The sequence below is a fragment of the Alternaria novae-zelandiae genome, assembly GCF_023758075.1.
Source record: "Alternaria novae-zelandiae strain BMP 2774 chromosome Unknown scaffold_19, whole genome shotgun sequence".
NCBI classification, from domain to species: domain Eukaryota; kingdom Fungi; phylum Ascomycota; class Dothideomycetes; order Pleosporales; family Pleosporaceae; genus Alternaria; species Alternaria novae-zelandiae.
Genome location: NW_026056979.1, coordinates 68,044 through 90,047, shown reverse-complemented (window position 1 = coordinate 90,047; position 22,004 = coordinate 68,044). Strand labels below are relative to the sequence as shown.

The 22,004-nt window shown below is 52.7% G+C and overlaps 7 protein-coding genes across 7 annotated transcripts; 3 read left to right on the top strand and 4 right to left on the bottom strand.

Annotated features, from left to right (window-relative positions):
* Positions 1-561: 561 nt before the first annotated feature.
* Positions 562-4,149, top strand: J4E88_008381 (uncharacterized protein; the record flags this gene model as incomplete). The annotated part of the gene is made up of 1 exon (XM_049401991.1): positions 562-4,149. One exon carries the CDS (start codon positions 562-564, stop codon positions 4,147-4,149), a length of 3,588 nt encoding a protein of 1,195 aa, XP_049252089.1.
* Positions 4,150-4,488: 339 nt separating this feature from the next.
* Positions 4,489-5,256, bottom strand: J4E88_008380 (uncharacterized protein; the record flags this gene model as incomplete). Its single annotated transcript, XM_049401990.1, has 2 exons — positions 4,489-4,990; positions 5,207-5,256. 2 exons carry the CDS (start codon positions 5,254-5,256, stop codon positions 4,489-4,491), a joined length of 552 nt encoding a protein of 183 aa, XP_049252088.1.
* Positions 5,257-6,771: 1,515 nt separating this feature from the next.
* Positions 6,772-8,079, bottom strand: J4E88_008379 (uncharacterized protein; the record flags this gene model as incomplete). Its single annotated transcript, XM_049401989.1, has 1 exon — positions 6,772-8,079. One exon carries the CDS (start codon positions 8,077-8,079, stop codon positions 6,772-6,774), a length of 1,308 nt encoding a protein of 435 aa, XP_049252087.1.
* A 2,796-nt stretch (positions 8,080-10,875) lies between these two features.
* On the bottom strand, positions 10,876-12,291 carry J4E88_008378 (uncharacterized protein; the record flags this gene model as incomplete). Its single annotated transcript, XM_049401988.1, has 1 exon — positions 10,876-12,291. The coding sequence occupies one exon, from the start codon at positions 12,289-12,291 to the stop codon at positions 10,876-10,878; it is 1,416 nt and encodes a 471-aa protein (XP_049252086.1).
* Positions 12,292-12,542: 251 nt separating this feature from the next.
* On the bottom strand, positions 12,543-13,689 carry J4E88_008377 (uncharacterized protein; the record flags this gene model as incomplete). The annotated part of the gene is made up of 3 exons (XM_049401987.1): positions 12,543-12,595; positions 12,645-12,846; positions 12,901-13,689. 3 exons carry the CDS (start codon positions 13,687-13,689, stop codon positions 12,543-12,545), a joined length of 1,044 nt encoding a protein of 347 aa, XP_049252085.1.
* A 673-nt stretch (positions 13,690-14,362) lies between these two features.
* Positions 14,363-15,161, top strand: J4E88_008376 (uncharacterized protein; the record flags this gene model as incomplete). Its single annotated transcript, XM_049401986.1, has 3 exons — positions 14,363-14,497; positions 14,597-14,841; positions 14,963-15,161. 3 exons carry the CDS (start codon positions 14,363-14,365, stop codon positions 15,159-15,161), a joined length of 579 nt encoding a protein of 192 aa, XP_049252084.1.
* Positions 15,162-16,373: 1,212 nt separating this feature from the next.
* Positions 16,374-17,620, top strand: J4E88_008375 (uncharacterized protein; the record flags this gene model as incomplete). The annotated part of the gene is made up of 2 exons (XM_049401985.1): positions 16,374-16,428; positions 16,611-17,620. The coding sequence occupies 2 exons, from the start codon at positions 16,374-16,376 to the stop codon at positions 17,618-17,620; spliced, it is 1,065 nt and encodes a 354-aa protein (XP_049252083.1).
* Positions 17,621-22,004: the final 4,384 nt, after the last annotated feature.

Below are 22,004 nucleotides of genomic sequence, written 5' to 3'. Positions count from 1 at the left end.
AGCAAGCCAAGCGAAAAGACAACTGTACAACGCCTCTGGGATTCCTTCTGAGATGATTGACAACAGCAAGCGCTGTAGCCTGCAGGGAAGCGCTGCGGCGATCGCCCCAGGCGCACCGTTCCGCGAGAATGCGAGTCGTACACCTGCCGTCGACTGAATCCAGGCACCTAGCTACCCGTTTCGGGACTACATAGAGGCGCGATTAGGTTTGTAGCACGACAAGGCACCCGTTGTTGGTAATTGAACCATGGCTCCTAGCGGTAAGCAAGGCGAAATGGCACGACAACCGCGACGAGAATGACTTGATTCGTGGGCGCGCCACGATTTCAGCTCCTCCAATTTGGCAAAAAGAAGGGGAAAGGTGGGGAGCGTACTTGTCAAGCTCCTGTCGCTCTTGTAGCTTTCTTCTGCGGTGGGTACCCGGATGCTTTTCCTTACCCTGCATATTTTCTTTTGTCGCTATCCTGAACCCTGATTGTCTGCTTTATCAGGCCTTGATGTCAGGTCGCGAGCATGAAATCTAAGTCTTGCGGTTGCCTTACTAGCAGATACTCAAGCGACATGGAGCCCCCAATTCCCCGCAATATCGACCTTGATCTGGATCGGGACACGACGAGGCCGACTGCGTTGAAACGAAAGGGTTCAACACTACAAACATCGGTGGAGGTTATGAGATGCAAGTTCGGGAAGCCAGCGGGATCACCGGAGGGTGCTGGCGAGTTCAAGCCATCGAAAGATTGGACACCGATATACTATGCCGTCTACCACCAACGAGAGGCAGCGCTTTCACATTTCCTCCGCGCTGGCGCAACACCGAATGATGCCGCTGGCTTGGGACTACCACCGTTATGCATCGCCATCGCCAACGGCTACGCGAGTCTGGCGAGAATACTGTTAGATGCTGGTGCCGATGCCGATGCTGTGATCAAAACCAGCGGCGAAACAGCCCTTCACATAGCCGTCAAGAATGGTCGCAGCGATCTCATCGAACTTTTGATCCCATACGGACCCAACCTCGAGACGAAGACGAACGACACCGGCGAGACATCCCTCCACTACGCAGCGTCAAAGTCCGGATCATTGGCCACAGTCATGACTTTGCTCAAGCATGGCGCTAGCTACGAAGCGCTCAACGGTCTCGGTCAGACGCCAGCCGAAGCTGCCCTACACGCCAACAACATACAAGGCGCCGTAGCGATCATCAACGCCGCACATGGCAAGCGCAACAAGCTCGAGAAAGAGAGGGAGCTGCTGCTGAAGCACGTGAAGAAGACACAGGGCCGTTTCTCCGTAGGCAATGACCTCATCGCGGATATCTTCGCCGCAGCTTGCGATTCAGAGTCCAACGTCCTTGTGGAGGCCATCAAGAGAGATGACGCGAGCTTGGTGGAGATGTTTCTAGAGAAAGGCTCGGATCCGGATCGAGAGACCGCCAACGGCCTTCGTCCCATCTTCGTCGCATTGGAATGTGCCGGTGCGCCAGTAATAAGTGCACTACTGAAGCGCAACCCGGATCTCACCATCCGCGACAGAAAGGGCCTTACTGTACTCCAGGCCACCTTCGAGAGCCCACTAGCCCAAGAGAAGGAGACCATGTCTATCATTCTGGGTGCTCTGCTTGAGCAGGGCGCTGACGCAACAGTGACATACCCGGACGGCAAGACACTGCTTCATCATGCCGTATCTCCTCGTTTCAGCCATCCTAAAATCGCGCTTCAGCTCATCGACGCTGGCGCTGAGGTCAATGCGAGGGACCAAGACGGCGACACGCCTCTCCATCTCGCAACGCACAGTAGAGTCTGCACAGAGCTGTTGCTAAGACAAAGAGCAAACGCAGATCTTACTAATGCTGAAGAGCTTACGCCTTTGCTCAATGCTACAACGAACAGTACAAAAGACCAGGAGCCAGATCTGGAGTCGCTCATCAAGGCATCTGACCTCCGCAAGACCAACATGAACGGACAAACAGCGCTGCATCTTGCCGCATCCAATGGATTGGAGGCGACTGTGCAGTCATTACTACGAGCCCGGGCAAACACCGCCATCGGCGACAAGGACAAGAACACGCCGCTTCTTCTTGCCGTAAAGCATCACCAATGGTCCATCGTACCACTGCTCACGATACCACCGAGCATCAACTCCTGGGATGAAGACGGCATGAGTCCTCTCCATCTCATTGCTTGCACCGTACCCAAAGCGCCGGCGACATGGAACGACATCGCCGCCATCGTTGGCCCCTTCTGCGAGCGCGGCGTCAGCCGGACTACACGCGAGCGATCAGGTGCTACACCGCTCATCCTTGCCATCAAGACACTACCGGAGGACGGCTTACCCGTGATCGAGGCCTTGCTAGCACAGAAGGCGGACCGCAAAGCGAGTCGGAACTGCGTCAACCACGAAGATCACAAGAAGCAAGATGCGCTGTTCTACGCGGTGACGACAGGCAAGCCCATCTTCGTAGATGCGCTGCTCAAGCATGGTGCCACATTCGACTTTGAAGACTGGGTGCCTGCTAAGAGCAAGTTGCAGCTTTCGGTGGAGGCCGATAAGCGAATTCTAAAGCTTTTTGCGCAGTACGAGTGGATGAAGCGCGCAGGGTTACTGCGAAGACGGCCTAGCAATCCTGTTGCGGAAGTCTCGTCTTTCTCCACGACGTTGCCTGTCAAGGACCTTGAGCAGATGGTCGCGATGGGTTTGGATGTGAATGCTTTACCGCGATCAGCTCTGGGCGTCTCTTTGATATGCGCGGTCCTTCGCCACATTACTCTTCACCCGCCAATGCCCGCGGAGTACGTCTTGAGCATACTCAATGTGGTTCTTGATGGAGGTGCGAACCCGAACGCGGGCATTCCTCGAAGCTCAATGCGTTCGTCGTCGCCACAGTCTGCGCCAGAGCCAACGCAGACCTCTGTTGTGACGCAGCATCCGCTCACATTCTTGCTTGAAGAGTGCCCGGAAGTCGCATTGGATGTCCTGATGCTGCTGGTAGTGAAGGGTGCGCAGCTTACTATCGCATCTCCGTTTTCCAACGGTCGCTTGCCACTTCACTCGGCGGTTGTGGCGCATCGCTTTGATGTGGTGCAAGAGTTCCTGCTGCACGGGGCGGACGTGAACAGTCTCGATAACAAGGGACGAACACCACTCTTCATGGCCGCTGAAGGTGGGGATTGGGAGATCTTGAACTTGTTGCTTCGGAGCGGCGCCCGCATGGACACGCTCGATGTAGAGAACAACACACCCTTGCACGCCGCAGCTGTCGGTGGCAATGACAAGATTGCCTCCTCCCTCCTCCTTGAAGGCGCCAAAGCAAATGTAAAGAACGTGGCAGGCCTAACACCCATGGCATGTGTAGGCGACAACTATTCCGAGGAAGGTCGGAGCCTAATCGTAGCCATGCTCAAAGAAGCCGAAGAGAAGGAGCAAAAAGACGAACAAGACCAACGGAACCGCATCGAAGCAACCGCCGCGCACGAAGCCAAGGTCCAGCAGCTAAAAGATGACGAAGCGAAAGCAAAGCTCCAACAAGAGCAAGACGCGCTCCTCCGCATCCAGAAAGCCAACGAAGAAGCCGCAGCCCAACGTCTACCCCAGCAACAACACCAACAGTCCCTCCCCGCCCCAATGCCCACATCACCACCACAACCCACAACTCGCAAACCCTCCTTCCTCTCCCGAAAGACCTCCCTCTTCTTCAACAAGTCCAAAGCTGCGACCCCACAACTCCCTTCAGATACCCTCCCCAAACCAAAACAAGCATCCCTCCTCCGTCTCCGCATCAACACCCCACCCACCAAGCCCCAACCCCTTCACCCAAACTCCGACCTCGAACCCCCCATCATCCCCAACCGCGCCATCCCCTCCCCCCACATCCTCGCCAGCCCCGACTTCTTCAGCACAGAATTCAACAACATGATGGATCCACGGCCTGTCATCGCGCTGCCGGCGGCGATACAGCGGCGCACGACTGCGGCGAGAGTGGATAGTGGGTTGAGTGAGAAGCGGGGAAGTCGGAGTAGTAGTAGTGTGATGGGGATTTTGGATTTGGAGATTGTGAATGAGAAGTTAAGTAGTCCGAAGGTGGTTCAGAGGGAGAGTGGGGGGGAGTTGGCGGATTGGTTGGCGTTGACGAGGTTGATGGATGGGTTGTGAGAGGTTGACGTCTCTTTTTTCTTGAGATTTTCACGACTTCTTTTTTGTTTATACCACATCTTCTTCTTTTTGCTTCTTCGATATTTCATAGCTTTTACGTTGGCGATATCCTTGCGGCATATCTTGGAGTGCGCTTTCCTTTGTAGTAGTGGTACTTGCCTGGAGGTATACGATGCTAGGATGTACATGTTGATACCCGGACTTTTGATTGTGTACAATACACTTGTTGACCAACTGTCCCAGTTGGTCGCCCTGTTGCAATTCAAGTGCGTACATCAATTGCTATCGAATCTACCCCGTATCCCAGGCGTTTGAACCTCATCTACGTATGCCGTGCTCTCATCCTTCAACTTCCTCCTCCTCGTCATCGTCCTCTTCCCAATCAAACGCACCCTCCTCATCACTATCCTCCAACAACCGATCAACAATATCATCCTGATTCTTCCACACCCGCTTCACAAGGTCGAAAACCCAATCCGGTCTAACCTCCACCTTCTCCGCGGCCTTCTTAAACCGCTCATGAACACACACCAACCCATTCTCCACGTCGTCATACGACGGCACTTTCGTCCTAACCACCCCGAGAACATCATCCTCAATCACAATATCCAATGTCTCGAGCTGAGCCTTTGCGATGTCGCGGAAGAAGTTATTCCAGTTGCCGCAAAAAGCGTTGACAATAGTCAGGTGTTTGAGACTCTGGTGGAAGTGGTTCAAACAGTCTGGGTGCCATAGAAGAACATCTGCCGAAGCTTCAAATCGTGGGTCGTATCGAATGGTTAGGGATTCAAGTTCTGCTGCCTTGCAGCCGTGGATGCTTGGACCCGGTTCGTTCTCAGATCTGACCTGGTTAAAATTTAAAGTCAGGTCGCGTAGGCTAGGAAAGCTGTCATTTGTTAAGAGTATTTCGGTGTGAACCGGTGGGGGAGTCTCTCGAGACCAGACATTTGTAGAGGTGGGTCTGTCGTCGATACTTCCCCCAATACGTAGGAATCTCAACGACAGGTGGTTGAGACATAGCTTGTTTGTTTGTGTAAGAACCTCGTGCAAAACGTACTTCGAGACGGAGGTCTTGAAGGATTGGAATCCAATAGAAGGTACTGGCATTGCGAAGTTGGTTGGGTGGATTTCGGCTCGCTGTAGAGCTCGAAGTGCAACGTCAAGGCCGATCATCATCCCGCTGTATGCGATGGCCTCCGAGCTTGCGTCTCGCTTTGATCCCCTGGCATATGGGCTCCTACATCCCTGTAAGCGGCCGTGCTCTTCACCAACTTCCTTGAAAAGCGTTTCGTAACGGCTCCAGGCATCGATCTCGGGTTCGACGAAGGCGAAAGTATGTAATTGCTTGAATGGAGCCAAGCTTTTCGCGATGGTGGTTATCAGCCCCTCTTTCGCTAAGACGTATTCGGCGACGGCATCATAATGCGCCCCATATAATCTGGGGTGTACGATGGAAGAGTACCATACTTTGCCGAAGATGGACTTATTTTCCTCTTTCAACTTTTCCCAGCGCGACTCCAGATCAGGTAGAACTATTGTTCTCAACCAACCCACGTTCATCTCTGAAGAAGATTCGGGAAAGAGGTCCTGTGCGTAGTTCCTACTCCCAGCTACCCTGTCGTTTTCCATCTCTTCTGAAAGCGTGGAAGCGTGCGCGAACCTTTCCAACAGGGCGGTTCTGCGTTGCATACGGAATCTGTCCTGAGCCGATACCGTACGTTCCGTGACTTCTTTGATTGCATTATTATGTCGATGGTTTGCTTCGTCTCTGAGAGCGACAGGATTTTCGTGATATTCCTCATAACAGCAAGTCATGCGAAGAGACTTGATCGCCTGGGCTAAGGCATCCACCTTGCTGATTTCACTCAACGAACGAAGATCATGGGGACTACGAATATCCCAAGCCTATGGTAAGATATCAATGTCAGCTGTGCCGATCGTACTAGACGACATTCCGCTGCCGGCACAACTTATCCTTGCGTCGAAGCTGGTGATGTACATACCTTCGCTTGAAGAGCCTCGACGAGGTGGGATTGGGCACATGCTTTGAATCGCTTGTTCACCAGTCGCATCACCGCCATTGGCGTGCCACCAGCGACCACCAAGTCTGTAATGAGGTTTAGTAGCTCGTTCGGTAGACTACCGAGTTGCGCTTTGTCATCGCCGATATCTGCCATAACCGCGTCTGTAGAGGCGGCCATTGTCGGCCCTGGAATGCTCTTTATGTATCCTAAGGATATTAAGTGTGAGGATGAAAAGTGAATGTTGACGTTCAAGACGGTAGCGAAGTATGTGGCACAGTATGTACCTCCGTCCACGGGTAGCAGTGGGGTCGTCTAGCGTGGCGCTAGCCGTCACGCAGCAGACCCTAGTACCAAATCTTCGAAGGCCTTCGCGTGCCAGCGTTCAGTACATCAGCGACGCGACGTAACGCACGGGGACTTTGTTAGTCGTTTGAACACATGCGGTGCATCGCAGTCACAGTAATGTATGTATTCATATCAATTCGTTGTCCCATATCATGGCTGCATACTACCGAGGGAACCCCACACTTTCGTAAATGCTCAATACGCCTGCAATGCCCAAATAGATACACGCCCATTCCATAAATCTCTACATATTTCATACGCTCAACGCAGCAGGAGCCGCCATCTCCTGCGGTGGGACGGCCACAGTTGCTTCTGGCTCCACTTCAGGCACCTTGACTCGCTTGGCCTCAGGCTCGTCATCATCCCGTTCCTTGCGCTTCTCCTTCCGCTCGACAGCATCGCCTTCTGGATTTGCTGCTTCCTTGACCCGAGCGCGCTTAGAAGCACGCGATTCGTTCTGCGGGATGCCCAGATGCTCGTCAACAACGTTGGCCTGCTGTAGCAAGTCGTCAACGTTCTCCAGGCCCAGCGCCTTGATGCAGTCCGTGTAGCACTTTGACTTGTTCATCGCCTGATACGCTTTCTCTTTCCCTGGTATCATCTGACTGAGCAGATACTTTGTGTTCCCCCACCGGTTCTCTACTTGTAGCGCGAAACGCATGTATTCGGTAACGACGGCCTTCCACTGCGACTTCCACTCGTGTGGCCCGCCTTCTGCGTCGGGTCGGAACACACTGGGGTTCTTCTCGGCTGCGGTTGCGATCATTGCGCCGTCGACGTTGAACTCTTCCGCGAGCTTGAGGGCTTCGGTGCGCGATGTGACGTCGCCATTCATCAGGCATGCGACGCCTGCTTCGTGGCATATCTCTCCAATCATCTTGAGTTGATCTCGGATCGCGCGCTCTCTCGGTCGCATGGGTGTAGTTCGACAGTGCACTGTGAGACCCGTAATGCCGGTGCGCACTAGTCTCTTGACCAATGCTGCTGTCTCTTCTGGCGTGTCCAGAATTCGGATCTTGACGCTAATGCCAATCTCGAATGGCTTTCCCACTTCTTCCACGAGGCTTGTCAGAATTTTGCAAAGCAAGTCTGGTGTCTTGAGCAACGCTGCGCCCATGCCGCCTGAAGTCGAGAATGGCTTGGGGCAGCCGGAATTGACATCAATGCCTGCAACATCCGCTGCGACCATCTTGGCTGCCTGGACTGCCAACTCCGGATTCGCCGTACCGATCTGATATATGAGCTTTCCCTTCTCCAGCTCCGGATGTATGCGGTATAAAACGCTTTCGCGATTCTCGGGATCGAGGGTGGGGTTTTTGATCTTCGAAGTCGGCAGGCGCGAGAACTCCAGTGTATTTGTGTGCGGGTTTAGTCGCTTCGTGGTGCCAATCATGGCGCGATCGATGGTTTCGGGTCCCCAGACCAAGTCGGCGCCGTACTTCAGCGCGAGGAGGCGTGAGGGCAATTCGCCGGAGCGCACCATGGGCGCAAGCACCACTTTGCCACGGTAGTCGACACCATTCTTTGGGATAGGGACGCGGGCGGGCTCGCTGGATGCCATGGCTCGTGTTATCGATCGTGATAGGGTTCGAAGCATAACATGCCTTCACAGAGGGCGGAGGTTTGATCAGAGTGAGTGGGGAGGGAAATCGTAGCGCGAATCTGAAAGTTCAGTGCACGTGCCTTCGTGGGTGGGGTTAGCGCGGGGGCGTCACTGCAGGTACCATTTGGCAGACATACAATCACCTCTCCTACTAACGCTTCACTACTGACATCACCTTCCGGACTAGATACTAAGCATTCAAATTTGGGTTTTCTGGGCCCTGAGAACTGCCACACGAGTTCTGACCGGTTAGATATTCTTTCCAGCACTGGAGCATCAAAGCTTTGATCACTTGGATCATCCTTGATCTAGCTATACAAATATGAAGTCTCTTCCTTCTACATTCCTCTCTCCCATCCTCTTACTAAATTCTTCATCAGATTCTCCGAGTGTTCCCTTCATGTCTTCTTCCTCATCATCATCATCTTCCGTGTCTTCATCATCTATGTCCTTTCTATACGTTATAAAGTCCAATCTTGGACGGCTCTGCGGCTCGTCCTCGTACACAGTTTCAGGCAGATATGCCTCCCCCACAAACTTCCATGTCTCTGGTTCATTGTTCCCGACAGCAGTATTCTTTCTGATGACGTGTAGTATCGGCGCTCCATTTAGTGCGACTAGCAAGTCACCTGGTCTTACACCCTGCGTCGTTGAGCTAAAATGGCCTTCTTTGGTTTCAAAGAACTGCTTTTCGGAGACCGTGCACATGGCCGCCAAGAATTTGTACGCATTTTCATGTCGGTGTCCTGTACTGAAGACCTGTTCGGAATCCTCCAGAAGACTGTGAGAAAGCGCACCTGTAATGTTTGTGTTGTTTCTGCAGAGCATGAATATATCGACTAATATTAGGAGGGATGGCCTACCTTTGGGTGATCATACCAGTAGTGGTTCTCCTCAGCTGTTGTCCCAACGCCCGAAAGTCAAGATACCAATCTTGCGTTATCGTCTCGTATCGATAACACTCTTGTTGATCGATCAGCATACGCCAGTATTCTTCGAGGGAGTCTTTGTCTCTGACTTCTACTTGTGGCCGTTCCTCACCACTTGAACATGTGCGCCCCAGCGTATCATGAGCAAGCGTCTCTTCCCACATAGCGGTACTTATCAGGTAATCACTCTCTTCAGACCCAGGCTCATATGACAGATGTAGTGTCGGGCTAGGAGAAGGCATCATCGGAAACACCCTCACGACATCATCGAGTACCTGCCCTGTCAACACCAGCTGCTCTAGTCTCGAGCCGCCTAGCAACCGGTGGTATCGCTTCATACGTGCGTACCGAGACGTTCTTCTGTGGCTGGCGTCCATATGTAGATGCAAACGCTCGCAGTCAAGGAAATCTGGTACCCAAGACGGTAGATGCTTTCGCTCATCAATTCTGAATGCCCAGCTGAACCATCCCCATAGGAAACTGCTTCCCTGCTTCCAAGCTGTCTCCAGTATGAATTTGGTAAATCGAGTGAATAAGTCTTCCACTGAGACATAAGCGATGTTTGGATCGAGATAGGTATCTTTTAGATATTTCGGATCAATCAACCCTAACAACCCCAGAATGCGATCCTCAGGTCTGAGATACTGTTGTTGTTGGGTAATCAACATGGCGAATGCCAGAACGTTGGCCTGATAGCTGTCTGCAGCAGGCCCTCTCCAGTTCCAAGCCGTATTCACCGTAGTTCGTAGATAGAACACCGTTCCATCTTGTCGTGATGATCTCGTTTCAACGCATGTAAATCCATCGGATAGATGTAAGAGATGCTCATATGTGGGAAGATCATCCTGGAGGGCCCAAAGGAGCCGTCCGTCTTTGATGGACGTCCTCATAAGTGTCCAGCTTAGCTTGCTGTCCCCGCAAAGAAAACTTATCTTTCGCGCCAAAGTCGCCTCTTGTACAATCCAAAGCCTTCCAAACCAGGCATTGAGGACGATATGATGGAGTGCGGCTTTCAATGAAACATCCAAGGTGTCGAAGTTTCTCTGTACGAGTTCATCGACATATTTTCCCGGTTTGCCGTGCCTTTCATCAGAGACACGTCGAAGAAAGTGAATGGCTTCGGGAATGTGTTCTTGATGCGCTGTAGTTCCGAGCCATACCCAGATCTTCTTCGCTTGTCTATACACCCGGTTCATTTCCCGGATCTGCACCATCTTCTCCATGTGGTCTGCCTGGTTGATGCAGATGGCGTCGATCCAAATCGGCCGCACTGGCGTAGTATTGTCGCGGCGCGCAAGATACGGTAGTGCAGTGTACAAATTACGATGCACTTGCGCTACGCAGCCGTTCAGACGAATGTTGAGCAGTTCCGACGCAGAGCCCCAAACATAAGAAAGCGCATCGAACTCCAAGTCGGGTCGGTCGAGAGCGACCGTTTGCAACTTCCAGGTGTGGCCATCGGCGGCTTCGCAGGAGACGGGAGTGAGCAGGCGAATAGAGCCTGCGGGCAACGGATCGTAAGCGAAAGGTGGAGGTTTTGCCATGCTAGATACGGGAAGAGACAAGTGGAGTGTCGTGTTGGGAACTGGGCATCTGAAGTGCGGGGTGCGACTTCCGCATCCAGTGGAAGGTGGCACAGTCAACAACCATGTTGACTAAGCTCGCGCATTACTTGCATAGACATTTGATTCGTTCAATGATAGTATCTAAGACACCCAGATCGCCCCTAGCATATCAACCAAGAAAGAAACTGGACAGGCCTGCAGCCTACATCAACATGAAAAGATACTAGATATGTGAGCTGGCGGTGATGTAGGCTCTAGACCTATTCATTTTTCTTCGTATCGGTGACTTCGTTTTCTGCCCAGTGTCTGGCGAGCGCATCCATACTCTTTGGTGGATCGACAACAACAGTCTTTGCGGCCCTATAGAACAGTGCTTTCGGAACGTCTGTGAAGAGCACGACCTCATGCGGGCCGTCGCCATAACCATCAGTGATGTCCAAGCGCTCGAGATTGAGATTTTGGCAAAGCTCAAATATCGACTTGTATTTGTCGATGTACATGTCCACGAACGTTATTTGGCGAAGTGTTTCTCTAAACAGAGCGATGAAATTGACTAGCCTCGGGTAGTCGACTCTGGTGTCTCTGAATACGAGATTCGCCACAGTGGGTACGTCCATGGCTGATGGAAGCGGTCTGCCGCCGAGGGTACTTTGCTGAATGGAGCCATCCAGAACGAGCGTGCGTAATGCTGGAAATGTGTCTCTGGTGATGGCCACGGTCGACAATGCTTGGGGTGGATTTTGTGGAGACCCACCCTCGCCAAACTCATCTCGGAGAATCAGGACCTCGACTTCGCTCGAGACCTTTTTGATGACTTGTATCGTAGCTTGTATTGTGAAGCAATGTAATCCGTTCATCTCCGTAACGAGTTCGAGTCTCTTGGGAAGAACGATAGATTGCGCTAGGACGCTGAGGAGGAGGTCTTGACCTATCTGAATGCCTGAGTGCTCATATATGTACCAAAATATGTCGACGTCCTTGATGATTGCCATTTCTCGAAAGACTTCGGTGAATCTGCCCGCGACTCTCCTGGCGCAGTAATGGATGTTGACGATATTCGGCAAAGCTTCCAGACACGATAGAATGAGTTGCCAAAGCTGACTGCTCCTAACAGCATCCTGGAGTGTACGTGCAGTACTGCTGTGATAGTCATCGGAAGACAACCATAGCTCCGGGTACCAATCGAGCTCGCTCTTGATGATAGCCTGAGTCCTATTCAAAAGACCAGCTTCGAATACGTCTTCGTGCTTATAAACTTCACCAGTTTCCACGTTACCAACCTCTGGCAGGAGGTGCTCGGTGTAGCGAGAAGTGACGGTCAATTTTCGAGCCCACGAGGTCAAATCCTTGCAATTCGTTAAGGCCACGAAGTTTTTCATGCTCTGCTCTGAGCATAAGTCGAACGTGGTCTCGTCGATTACTTTTGCAAAAGCGCGCCATGCGTGGTTGTGAATGGTGCGGCTCACGTATCTAAGCGCGAGGAGTTTGGAAGCGCGGGATTGCCCGCTGAGCGTTTCTTGCATACATCGTCTGTTGAGAGATACCGTTGTTTCCGTCAGTGCGGGTTGCACTCCGCGTACCGCTTCGAGTAGGATCCTTTCGAGGAGTTCAGCAGGTAGTGACTCCAGCCGGCTCGTTGCCTCTGCGTAGCGAGGAGTCGACATGGTCGCGGCCATTGAAGCTGGTGTCACTTGCGAGGTCATGTAGCTGTCAGGGCGGGAGGTGAGCTTATCGAGTGCGCTGGGTGTCGAGTGTACCTAGGTAGCTCAACTGTCGAGATCGCGCGCCTGAGGGAGGCGGCTACGTCAGGTGTGACCGTGCGCCTCCGCGGTGGAAGGAGCACCTCGTCGCACAACAGACTTACCAAGATTACACGCAGATTTAACACATTCGATTAATAGAAACTCGATTGATGATCAATTAACCTCTACAACCTCGCCTTGACTGCCTCAGGATCTGCGACCTGTACCATGATTTTGCCTGCAGTGGTTAGTGACTCGATTCTTCAACAGTGATTGGACGGGCTTACCAGTGTTCTTTCCCTCGAACAGTCCGACTAGCGCGTCCTCGGCCTTGTTGATGCCTCCTTGGATGATTGTCTCTTTCCTCTTGAGCTTGCCTTCTGAGAGCCACTGCGCGAGCTGCTTCCTAGCCTCGGCGTACTTGTCCGCGAAATCAAACACGACGAAACCTTGCATGCGAATGCGCATTGAAATGATCATCATGTAGTTCTATGAATGGATTAGTATGTTGATGGATGGACTTAGTGACCGAACACAGCATACCTTTGGTCCTTGTGGCTTCTTTTTGTTGTACTCCGAGATCGCCCCGCACATGACGAAGCGCGCGAAAGGCTTCGCTCGAGAGAGAGCAAGATCAAGGATCTCTCCGCCTACATTGTCGAAGTACACGTCGATTAGACCCTTGGTTGCAGCCCTGAACTTCTTTGCAAACTCCGGGTCCTTGTAGTTCAGCGCCTCGTCAAAGCCGAGTTCCTCCTTCAGCCATGATACTTTGCTGTCCTCGCCAGCAAGACCCAGAACTTTGGCGCCCTTCAGCTTCGCGATCTGGCCAACCACGCTTCCGGTAGCTCCAGCTGCACCACTAACAACCACGAAGTCACCTGCTTTGACTTGACCAATCTCCAAAAGGCCGAAGTAAGCGGTAAGACCGGTCATTCCCAATACGCCCAGCGCATCGGTTGGTACAGCCCCCTCCGGCAGATCCAACGACTCAACATGCTTCTCATTCAACACCGAGTACTCGGACCATCCGCACATACCAGTCGCGTAGGTACCGACGGGAAACTTCTTGCTCTTACTCGCGACGATAAGGCCAATACCGCTACCACGCATGACAGCACCAATCTCGACCGGAGGAATGTAAGAACGCGTTGGGTTCAGCCAGCCGCGCATCGCCGGGTCAAGTGATAGGTAGAGTGTCTGGAAAAGTACCTCGCCATCTTTGAGTGATGATGCCGATGGAACTTCCTGCTGCTTTGGTGTGAAGGTCTTGCCGGCGACAACAGCATCGACTGGCCGTTCGGCGAGGTGGATAGATGTATATGAAGGCATGATGATGATGGAGTTGATGGATTGATGGCTGGCTCTTGAGTGCTTTGGTCGACTTTCGCGGTAGTGATTTGGGAGACGAGACGAGAAAGCAAGGTGCCTTTGAATGAAGACTGATGGTATGGGAAGTCAAAAGTAGAGACAGCTCGGTCGCGTTTGTAGTTCGTGTCCGCACAGATCCTCCACAGGTGTTCTGCGGAGAAGATACCGAGGCTCGGGTGGTCGTTTCCCGATTAGGACCGCTACATAATCCAAGGGCCGAACAAAGGAATCTCAACGGCCGTAAGAGTTACTAATCTTCATCACGCAACGACTCATTGCGTGTGTGTTCAGAGCTGACATTCTCAGACTTTCAGGCATATCTTGAGATGCTCGATAACTTGAGTAGAACTCTACTAGAGTGGCGATGGCCTGCTTCCGTGGGCGCATGTTCACGTCAACACGTGCATGAACTGGTCACCTTCTCAATATGATGATTAGTTGCGGAACAGAACTATAGACCATTCCCTACACGTGAAATGATTTCACAGAGATATGACTTGCAGATGCGATGATTGCTAAGTTTGAGAGCAAGCGACCGCAGATGCCAAGCCACTACGAGCGTCTGACTAAGCGAATCTCGAGCTCAGCATCATCGCGAAACCCAGCGGTACCAACGACCGCCAGCAACCTCACGATGCAGTCACTACGCAGAACAGCAGTGGCTGCTGCCCGGACGAGCCGCACCTCACTCCCGCGCCAGCCGCGCCGCTTCGCACACGATGAGCACGCTCACGGCCACCCGACCCCAGCCGCCGACGAGCCCATGGGCGTATGTCAACCGCCCTTTACCCCTCCCAGATGGTCCTAGGCCTCTTCCGAGATATCGCACTACTACACAAAGGACACTACTGACTCAATTGGCATGTAGTATGGCTTCTTCATGACCATTGGAGTCATCCCCGTTGGAATCGCCGTATACGCCTTGTCGCGACCGGACGGCGAGAACAACGAGCCCTACATTACCCGCATGATCTCCAATGCGACGGCTGGACTACACGAGAAGTGGACTTCGCAGAACGACCACCACGTGCGCATGATCGAGCAGGCGGGTGAGGACAGGGTGCTGTTCGCGAACACACGGCCTCAGGAATACGTCGACATGAAGTTCCCAGAGTACGTATACCCATAATGCGGCACGCAGCCCTATAGGAGGAGGAACTATGACTTGGGATGAAGGCGAATTAGCACACATGGAGGGCTGATAGGCATGGAAGTGCGAGGCTAACGAATACAGGATCATGAACGTTGGATCGCCATACAACGTCCCCGCCGGAAGCCAAGTGCAAATGGACAAGGTCATCGAGAAGTATAAGAAGCTGGCGTACGAGGACAATGAGCGCAAGCTGGAAAAGTTGAGGAATAACGACATCTCGTCCGAGACGCCCGTGACAGGCCCAAAGACTCGCGTCAAGAAGGCGCCCGACATGTTCTAGATAAAGATGAATTTGGCTCGCTAGATGTACATACTCAAGGAATGATATCCGTTTTATTTGTAGTGTCTGTTACTGTGCTTTGACAGTCGGTCTTTGGTATCCAGTATCGCATCGCTAATTCCGCCATTGTTTCCTGGCCGCCCTGATTCACTGTGAGACAGCCTACCTTCGGTCTATACGGTGGAAAGGCGCACCATCGACCAAGAAACTGACTTGTCCATGACCACATCAAGCCTCAATCTACGGAAAATGTTTCAGGGGTCTATTCATAGAGACAGTACCAGGCCCATCTGCATGGAGGGTGGCGGCCGTTGTTACAAGTGAAAATCATGTCCAACCATGTTGCACAGTGACTCCCAGCACAGTCATACTGGGGGCGGTGAGGCTCAGCCACGTTGGTAGTGCAATGTGGGGTATACTGCCTGCGATATTATTGTGACGGAGGGAGCAGGCAGACTTGCGGGTTACAGTAGGCTCAATATCTTGGTACATGAGCATCATTGTGATGGCTGCTGGCTTTCGTGGTGGTCATTCGGTGCGAAAGCATCGAATCTTGGAGTACCAAGGACTCCCCAGCACACTCGTAAGCATCGCAATGTCCCGGCACGAACGCGTTCATGCTGACGAGCCTAGCAGTCTTACGGTGTTTCGTGCGGGAAACGCACACGTCACGTTCCGTAGGGCAGTTGCTAGGGTTCCGCCCCACTTGACAGCGGGTTCCTGAACGGGGATCATCGCTGATTGGCGAACTGCTACACCAGCATTACCAGACCACGATGAATCCAAGGTGAAGTGAAGGGGAGGTTTGTAGGCGCTTCAAAGGGCTAGACTAGTTTTCACTGCAAAATGCATTGCTTTTGACTTGGCCGCTCCTGTTGCTCGTGATATAACGACCGTTTCGAACCTCATCCGCCCAACCTCGCCGCCTGCCAAATACCAACGAGTGAAGAACAATAGAGGTTGCTAACGATTTCTGAAGATCCGCCGGAGCACGACAAGACCATCAGCAAGGTATGAGTCCCCCTCAACCCAGTCATCTGTTGGTGGTGCGCAATCTCCGCTAGATTGCTGCAGTTGCATTCTTTTTCGTGCCTTTTCGTAGGCAATTGCTGAGCAGCAGCACTGGATCTTGGATCTTGGTCGACGGCTCTCGAAAAACCAAAACTAATCCAGAGACAGATGTCCAGTCCTGCCGCATTGCGCACTCGAAGCATGCCGCTCCTTCCCTTTCGCAGAAGGAAGGTAGTCGCGGCCGCTACGGCTCCAGGTAAGTTAGCGCTAGGGTGGACCCCTGGCGTGCCCAAACACAGCGCATCACCCATCGTCCTGATTGACGCGCCGCATAAACATCTTTCCTGTCCGCGCTGCGCTGCACAATTGCATTGTTTGGCCCCCCGATGCCGCTTCCTGAAACGCGCCTTCACAACGTTGGATGCTAACCCTCTCAAGACTCGGCCCCATTGCTCCCCGAACTCAACTTCACCGCCCGCAAGAGGAATGACATGAACGGGTCAGCTTGGACCACCGACGACACTTCTCGCACTGCGAACGCCGCACCAGCACGCACGACCTCGACCACCACCATGCCCTCGTACACATCGCCCCGCAACGTCTCAGGCCCGCTAGCCGTCGACAAAGCCGCCATGGCTGCCGCCGCCGATGAGAACAGCCCGTGGGCCCGCCCCAACCACTACAGCACCCCCAACTCAAAGACGTCACAGTATATTGATAAGATCACACAAGAGAACGACCGCCTGCGACGAGAACTCAGGGCCGAGAAGCTCGCAAGAGAAGATGAGGCCAAGCGTTGGTCGGCTGCGCAAACCAAAGCCGAAGACTCCCGCGCCGAGCACCAACATCTCCAGGTGCTTGCCGACACCAATGCGCGAGCCATAGAGCGGAAAGACCGGAAGCTCGAAGAACTCAAGGCCACACTCGACGCCGAAATACAAAGAAGGAAGTCCGCCGAACAGCGAGCCGAAGAAGCGCTGCGGATGCTAGGCGACACACGATCCGAGACGCAACGACAGCTTTCGCAAGCATACGAGATGAGGGGCATGGCAGACACGAACCTCGAAACAGCACGGGACGGCTTCAAGCGCATCACCGACGGCTACGAGAAGAAGGTCCGCCAAATCAACGACGAGCTCAACGAGCTACGGAGAAAGCGCCTCGAAGACGCCGACAAGATCAAGCGACAAGCCATCATCAGCGACCAGCTGCAACACGAATCTTCGCGATCCACACGGGCCGAGGCCAAGCTGGTCAATCTGATGGAGGTATACAAGAAGGAGCACCGGAAAGAGATGGACGGTCTCATACAGGAAGCAGAGAGGCTGCGACGCGCACTACCAGAGAAGGAGCGTGAAGCGCAGAAACTTGTCGATTCGTTGGAGCAAACCCGCGATAAGATGCGATGGGTCATGACTCAACATGAACGGCAAACTGGGGGGAAATAAACGCCTCATCACGTACTCCACACGTCACCCAACAACCCGGTAAAGGGGGCATCGAGCGAGACGCGATATAGGACCGAGCCAGCATGCGCACCAAGCACGATCCGGCCTCTGCGGTCCCGCACAATACGACTATAATGACCAAGCTTTGTTTCCTGGGCTGAATGGCAATCTGTAATATATTTGGATATGGCGTTGAGGTTTGGCATACATCACCACATATGCTGGGATGAATAGGCGTTTATTGGAGATCGTAGTCAGGCTTGACATTCTGACATTGCACGCGCCGGACACTGTTCGGCTGTTTTCCGATCCAGCTATCTCACTTAATTCATCCGTGTATTTTCATGTCGCACAGTCCTACCCAGTTATGCTTTCACTTTCCATTGCTAACACTCAAAATCTGAACTGGTCACTTCAACAGGCTGCGATTGATTTTGCCGCCGCCCGCCGTTGCGTCAGCCGCAGCTGATCCTTTGGCGCTCTTTCCCGGACCCTGACGCGCCAAGCAAAGCTCCATCGGCCCCTTCCACGCTCAGCTTTGTTTACATCACACTCGAAAACGTCGTCACAGCGCGAGATGGTGCCTTCACGACAATACAACAGGAACTCAGAGCATCGTGGGTGAGCTTCATCATTCACAATACTCTCACAATTGTGGGTGGACTGCACTTCACGAACCGCTCTTCCACTTTACAATGTCCACTCCGGGCATGACGGTAAGAGTAGCCACATCCAAAATAGGCACTCACTGATCACCAAGTTGACACACGTAGATTGAGCTCGAATCTAACGCTCACACCAGCACTAAGCCACATGGAACCGTCTGAGTTGATTACAGATCCACCAATCCAAGCACAAGTACAACGTTACTGGACAACAATTGAAAATGCAGACAAACAACCCCCAAACGCAAGATGCGGAAGTCACTCTAAGCGCGCCATGACGACCGCCGGAAAGTACGCGAAGGCTCAAGTTCGGAAGTTACGTTCGTCCTGCACGGTGATCAGTCAATGTCACAGCGTCGCCTCAGTGTATACTCACTGTGATGTAGCATCCGTCTAGTTAACGGGAGTACCGCACTGAATGCAGCATTTTCCAGGGATAACCCAGACCGTGTCTCCACGCTCGAGACAGGCAGGGCAGCGACGACCGGGTACCTTTAACAATCAGTGGACGCCCAGGACGATGATGCTTTTTTACTAACCGGCATAGTGACGATGCCTTCAGCGTCATTCATACAAGGAATGGCTACTCTGTCGATGGGCGTGTTCATCCACATGACGCTTCTGGGTAGGTGTCGGTGTTGGAGTTGCATCTTGGAAGACATGGCTGAAGCGAATGACAGTGATGATCTAGAAGAGAGAGGCGAGCAAAATACGACTTGAGGTTTGAAGGAATGTGGAGCGACACTAAAGAATCAAGGTGAACAGAGCGAGTACCTCTCATCTAGGCCAGAGACGCGTCTTTATACATTCTCAGCTTCCCGAACGGCTTCGGTGCACCAGGATTCTCTATCGCTAGCGTAACCCTTGTCCTTCGCAGTGCGCTTGTAGCGCCATCGGTCTGCAGTTTTCCGAATTCAAGGAGACGACTCTCTCCTGTGCCTCTGACCTGCACGATGTGCATGGTGCGTTGTACACCTCCAACGAGAGCAGATCAGAAAATGCCTGCGCCATGTTTATCCACCTGCCTGGGAGCATATGGACAGGTACATGTCAACCAGTATCCCGGGGACGCTAAACTTCCAGATCGTCTACCTAACCGCAAGTCGCTCTAGAGGCTGTCAACGGCTGTATACACTGGTGCCACAAAGATTTGGACTGCGGAACCAATACCGGTACGCAAGGAGCTCAGCTGCATATCGTAATGGATCAATTTGACGCTGACGACGAAAAGATACGTTCCGCACGAGGTGTCCTTCATCAATATGCGATGAAACAGTACTGCTTCCATCACACCAAGTCGGAATCGCCAAGCCAACTTGAGGTCATTCGATCAGAACTCAATGGCACCACTATGGTTTGCTACCCTATCTTTGCTAGATAGTGTACGTGCGTGTCACGGCACCGTCAGTTTCGCTGAGCCTCGTCGCTTTTTCATTTTGTCAAGTTCGGCGCTAACGAAGCCACGATTATCTACAAGCCCTGCAACATGCAGCCGCAAGCAAACTTACGCCCTATCCCCGCCTTTCTGCACAGTCTAGGCTCGCGATGCTTTTGCAGCCTTGCATGAGCCAAACCGTTTGGCGATACATCTCGCGACCCGCCGCCCGTTTGGACTGCGATCGCCGTTTCGCTTCTTAGCTCATACCGATAGCCGTCCTTCCGTGGTATGACCATCTACAACTGTCGTACGTTCACAGCGGATGTCAATTCGAGCTGTCCAATCTCAAGCATCTGAAAGATGTAGGCAAGCTACGAGATCGCGATCTGAGATAACGGCTTGTCGTTTGTACTACACAATCCTTCGAACCCCGGTCCCTATATTCCTCAGATTGAGGATGCGTTCCAAGCTCTTGTGTGCGGTGCAATATAATCACGAGTCGAACTTTCGATCGACCAATCATGACTATCCTACTGACATCGCTAAGCTTCCTCTATTTGTGGATCATCACTTGGTCTTTTGTCGATGGGACTAACATATCTGACTTAAGCACTGTTACCCCTGGGGTATACTTCTCGATGAAGCACCGGTGTTATAGCCAACAAAACGCAGCAGTTCCCTTCGCCTCTTACTCAGGCTTTTCTTATGCCAATCCTCCGGATATTGGAAGGGTGTCGGCAACAGTGCCTTTGCAAAGCTCTTTGTCCTCGCGCCCACGTTTCCGACTCAGACCCTGATGAGCTGCTTTGAAAGCCGTGGCACAGCGCTCAATCCGATCTCGGCTGCATGCTTTGCGCCGCAGCTGAAACGGAGTAGGCATTCTCTGTCTCGTTTCTTCGTGCAGCACCCGTGGCTAAACGTTTTCTCCCGACAGCGACTCTTTACTCCCGAACACTACACCGCTCCTTCACGTACCGATGCTTGGCATCGCTGGTCAAACCCTTTCGGCAACAGGTAGACAGTACGAATTCGAAACCCAGTTGCTTCAGCCAGCGGTACAAATTACGGGCGTTGGAAATGCTACGTCATTATTGTCGACCCGACAACTCACACGAAGATGCGAGGGTATTATCCACCATTAGTCTGGCGCTAATCTGTGTACTGCATCCCCCAGACTAAGGGGCCGTTCCGTCCGCTTACCGTGTCGAATAAACCCGCGTGGTAACAATGGCACTGTCATGCTTCTTTCAGCAAGTGAGCTATCGGGCAGAATTACTCATTCATTGTCATGCGATAGCTGTATTCATCAAAGCTACCACGAATTGGGATTAACCAGGGTACACCATTGTGAAGACTTGCCCGGATCCAGACATACTGTTACCTCCGGGAAAATGAACCATATGGTGCTAAGTACCCACTAAGACTGTCGAAGCACGTTCGATAGTCCCCAGCGATTTTCCTCTCTAGTCATACACCGGGCTCGAGAGATCGCCTCCGCAGAATTAGTCTTTGGTCAAACGCTGAGAGTAAGAGTATCTCGCAGCATGCCGGGTCTGATCCGTGAGGCCCACCCGTCACTCTCATCACCGAGCGATAGCTGTCGGTCGCTTCACTTCGCGAGCTAGCTACTCACATCATACTTCGCCGCTCGGTGCTCACTTTTGATCTGGTGCACGCGCTACACCGATGAATTCAGAAAAGTTCCCAACCTAACTAAGGCTCTTGTAGCATCCGCTCGGCACGGCTTGCTCGTATCCAGCTCATCACCACAGGTTGAATCACATCTGAACTGGGCATTCCATACACCACCGATGAGCAACCGACGATGGCTACAAATGGAGCCATCTGCAAAGCCCATGACCTCCGTTCCCGTCGATCGGCAACATTGAATATGTTCCAGCACCAGTATCCACGACTGGCCAAATGCATCCGCGTCCCGCTCGAACAACCAACAAGGTACTTTTTGCATGATGCAAGACACCCAAGAGGTACAGCCTCAACGCCACGCGGAGTGAGTTTCAACATCTTCGTCACACAGCATCGGCCACGGTACGTACCGCCAGCAAATTCTGATTACCTCCCTCATTTCTTACCACCAGCCATCCGATTACACCCGCGCAAGAGGTCTGCGGCACTTGTTTCGGACCTAGTTGTATCGTGAGACAACGCTGCCTTGTAACTATCGTGAGAAATGACATCGCACCAATATCACAGTATCTTCGTCAAAGACTCGACTCGTCCGCGCCAGGCTCGACGCCAATCTGCAAGGGGAAATCCTTAGTGCAGCGACGCACCGAGCTGGTGGGTGTAGCAACACACCCGGGAGATAGTCCCTAGCCAG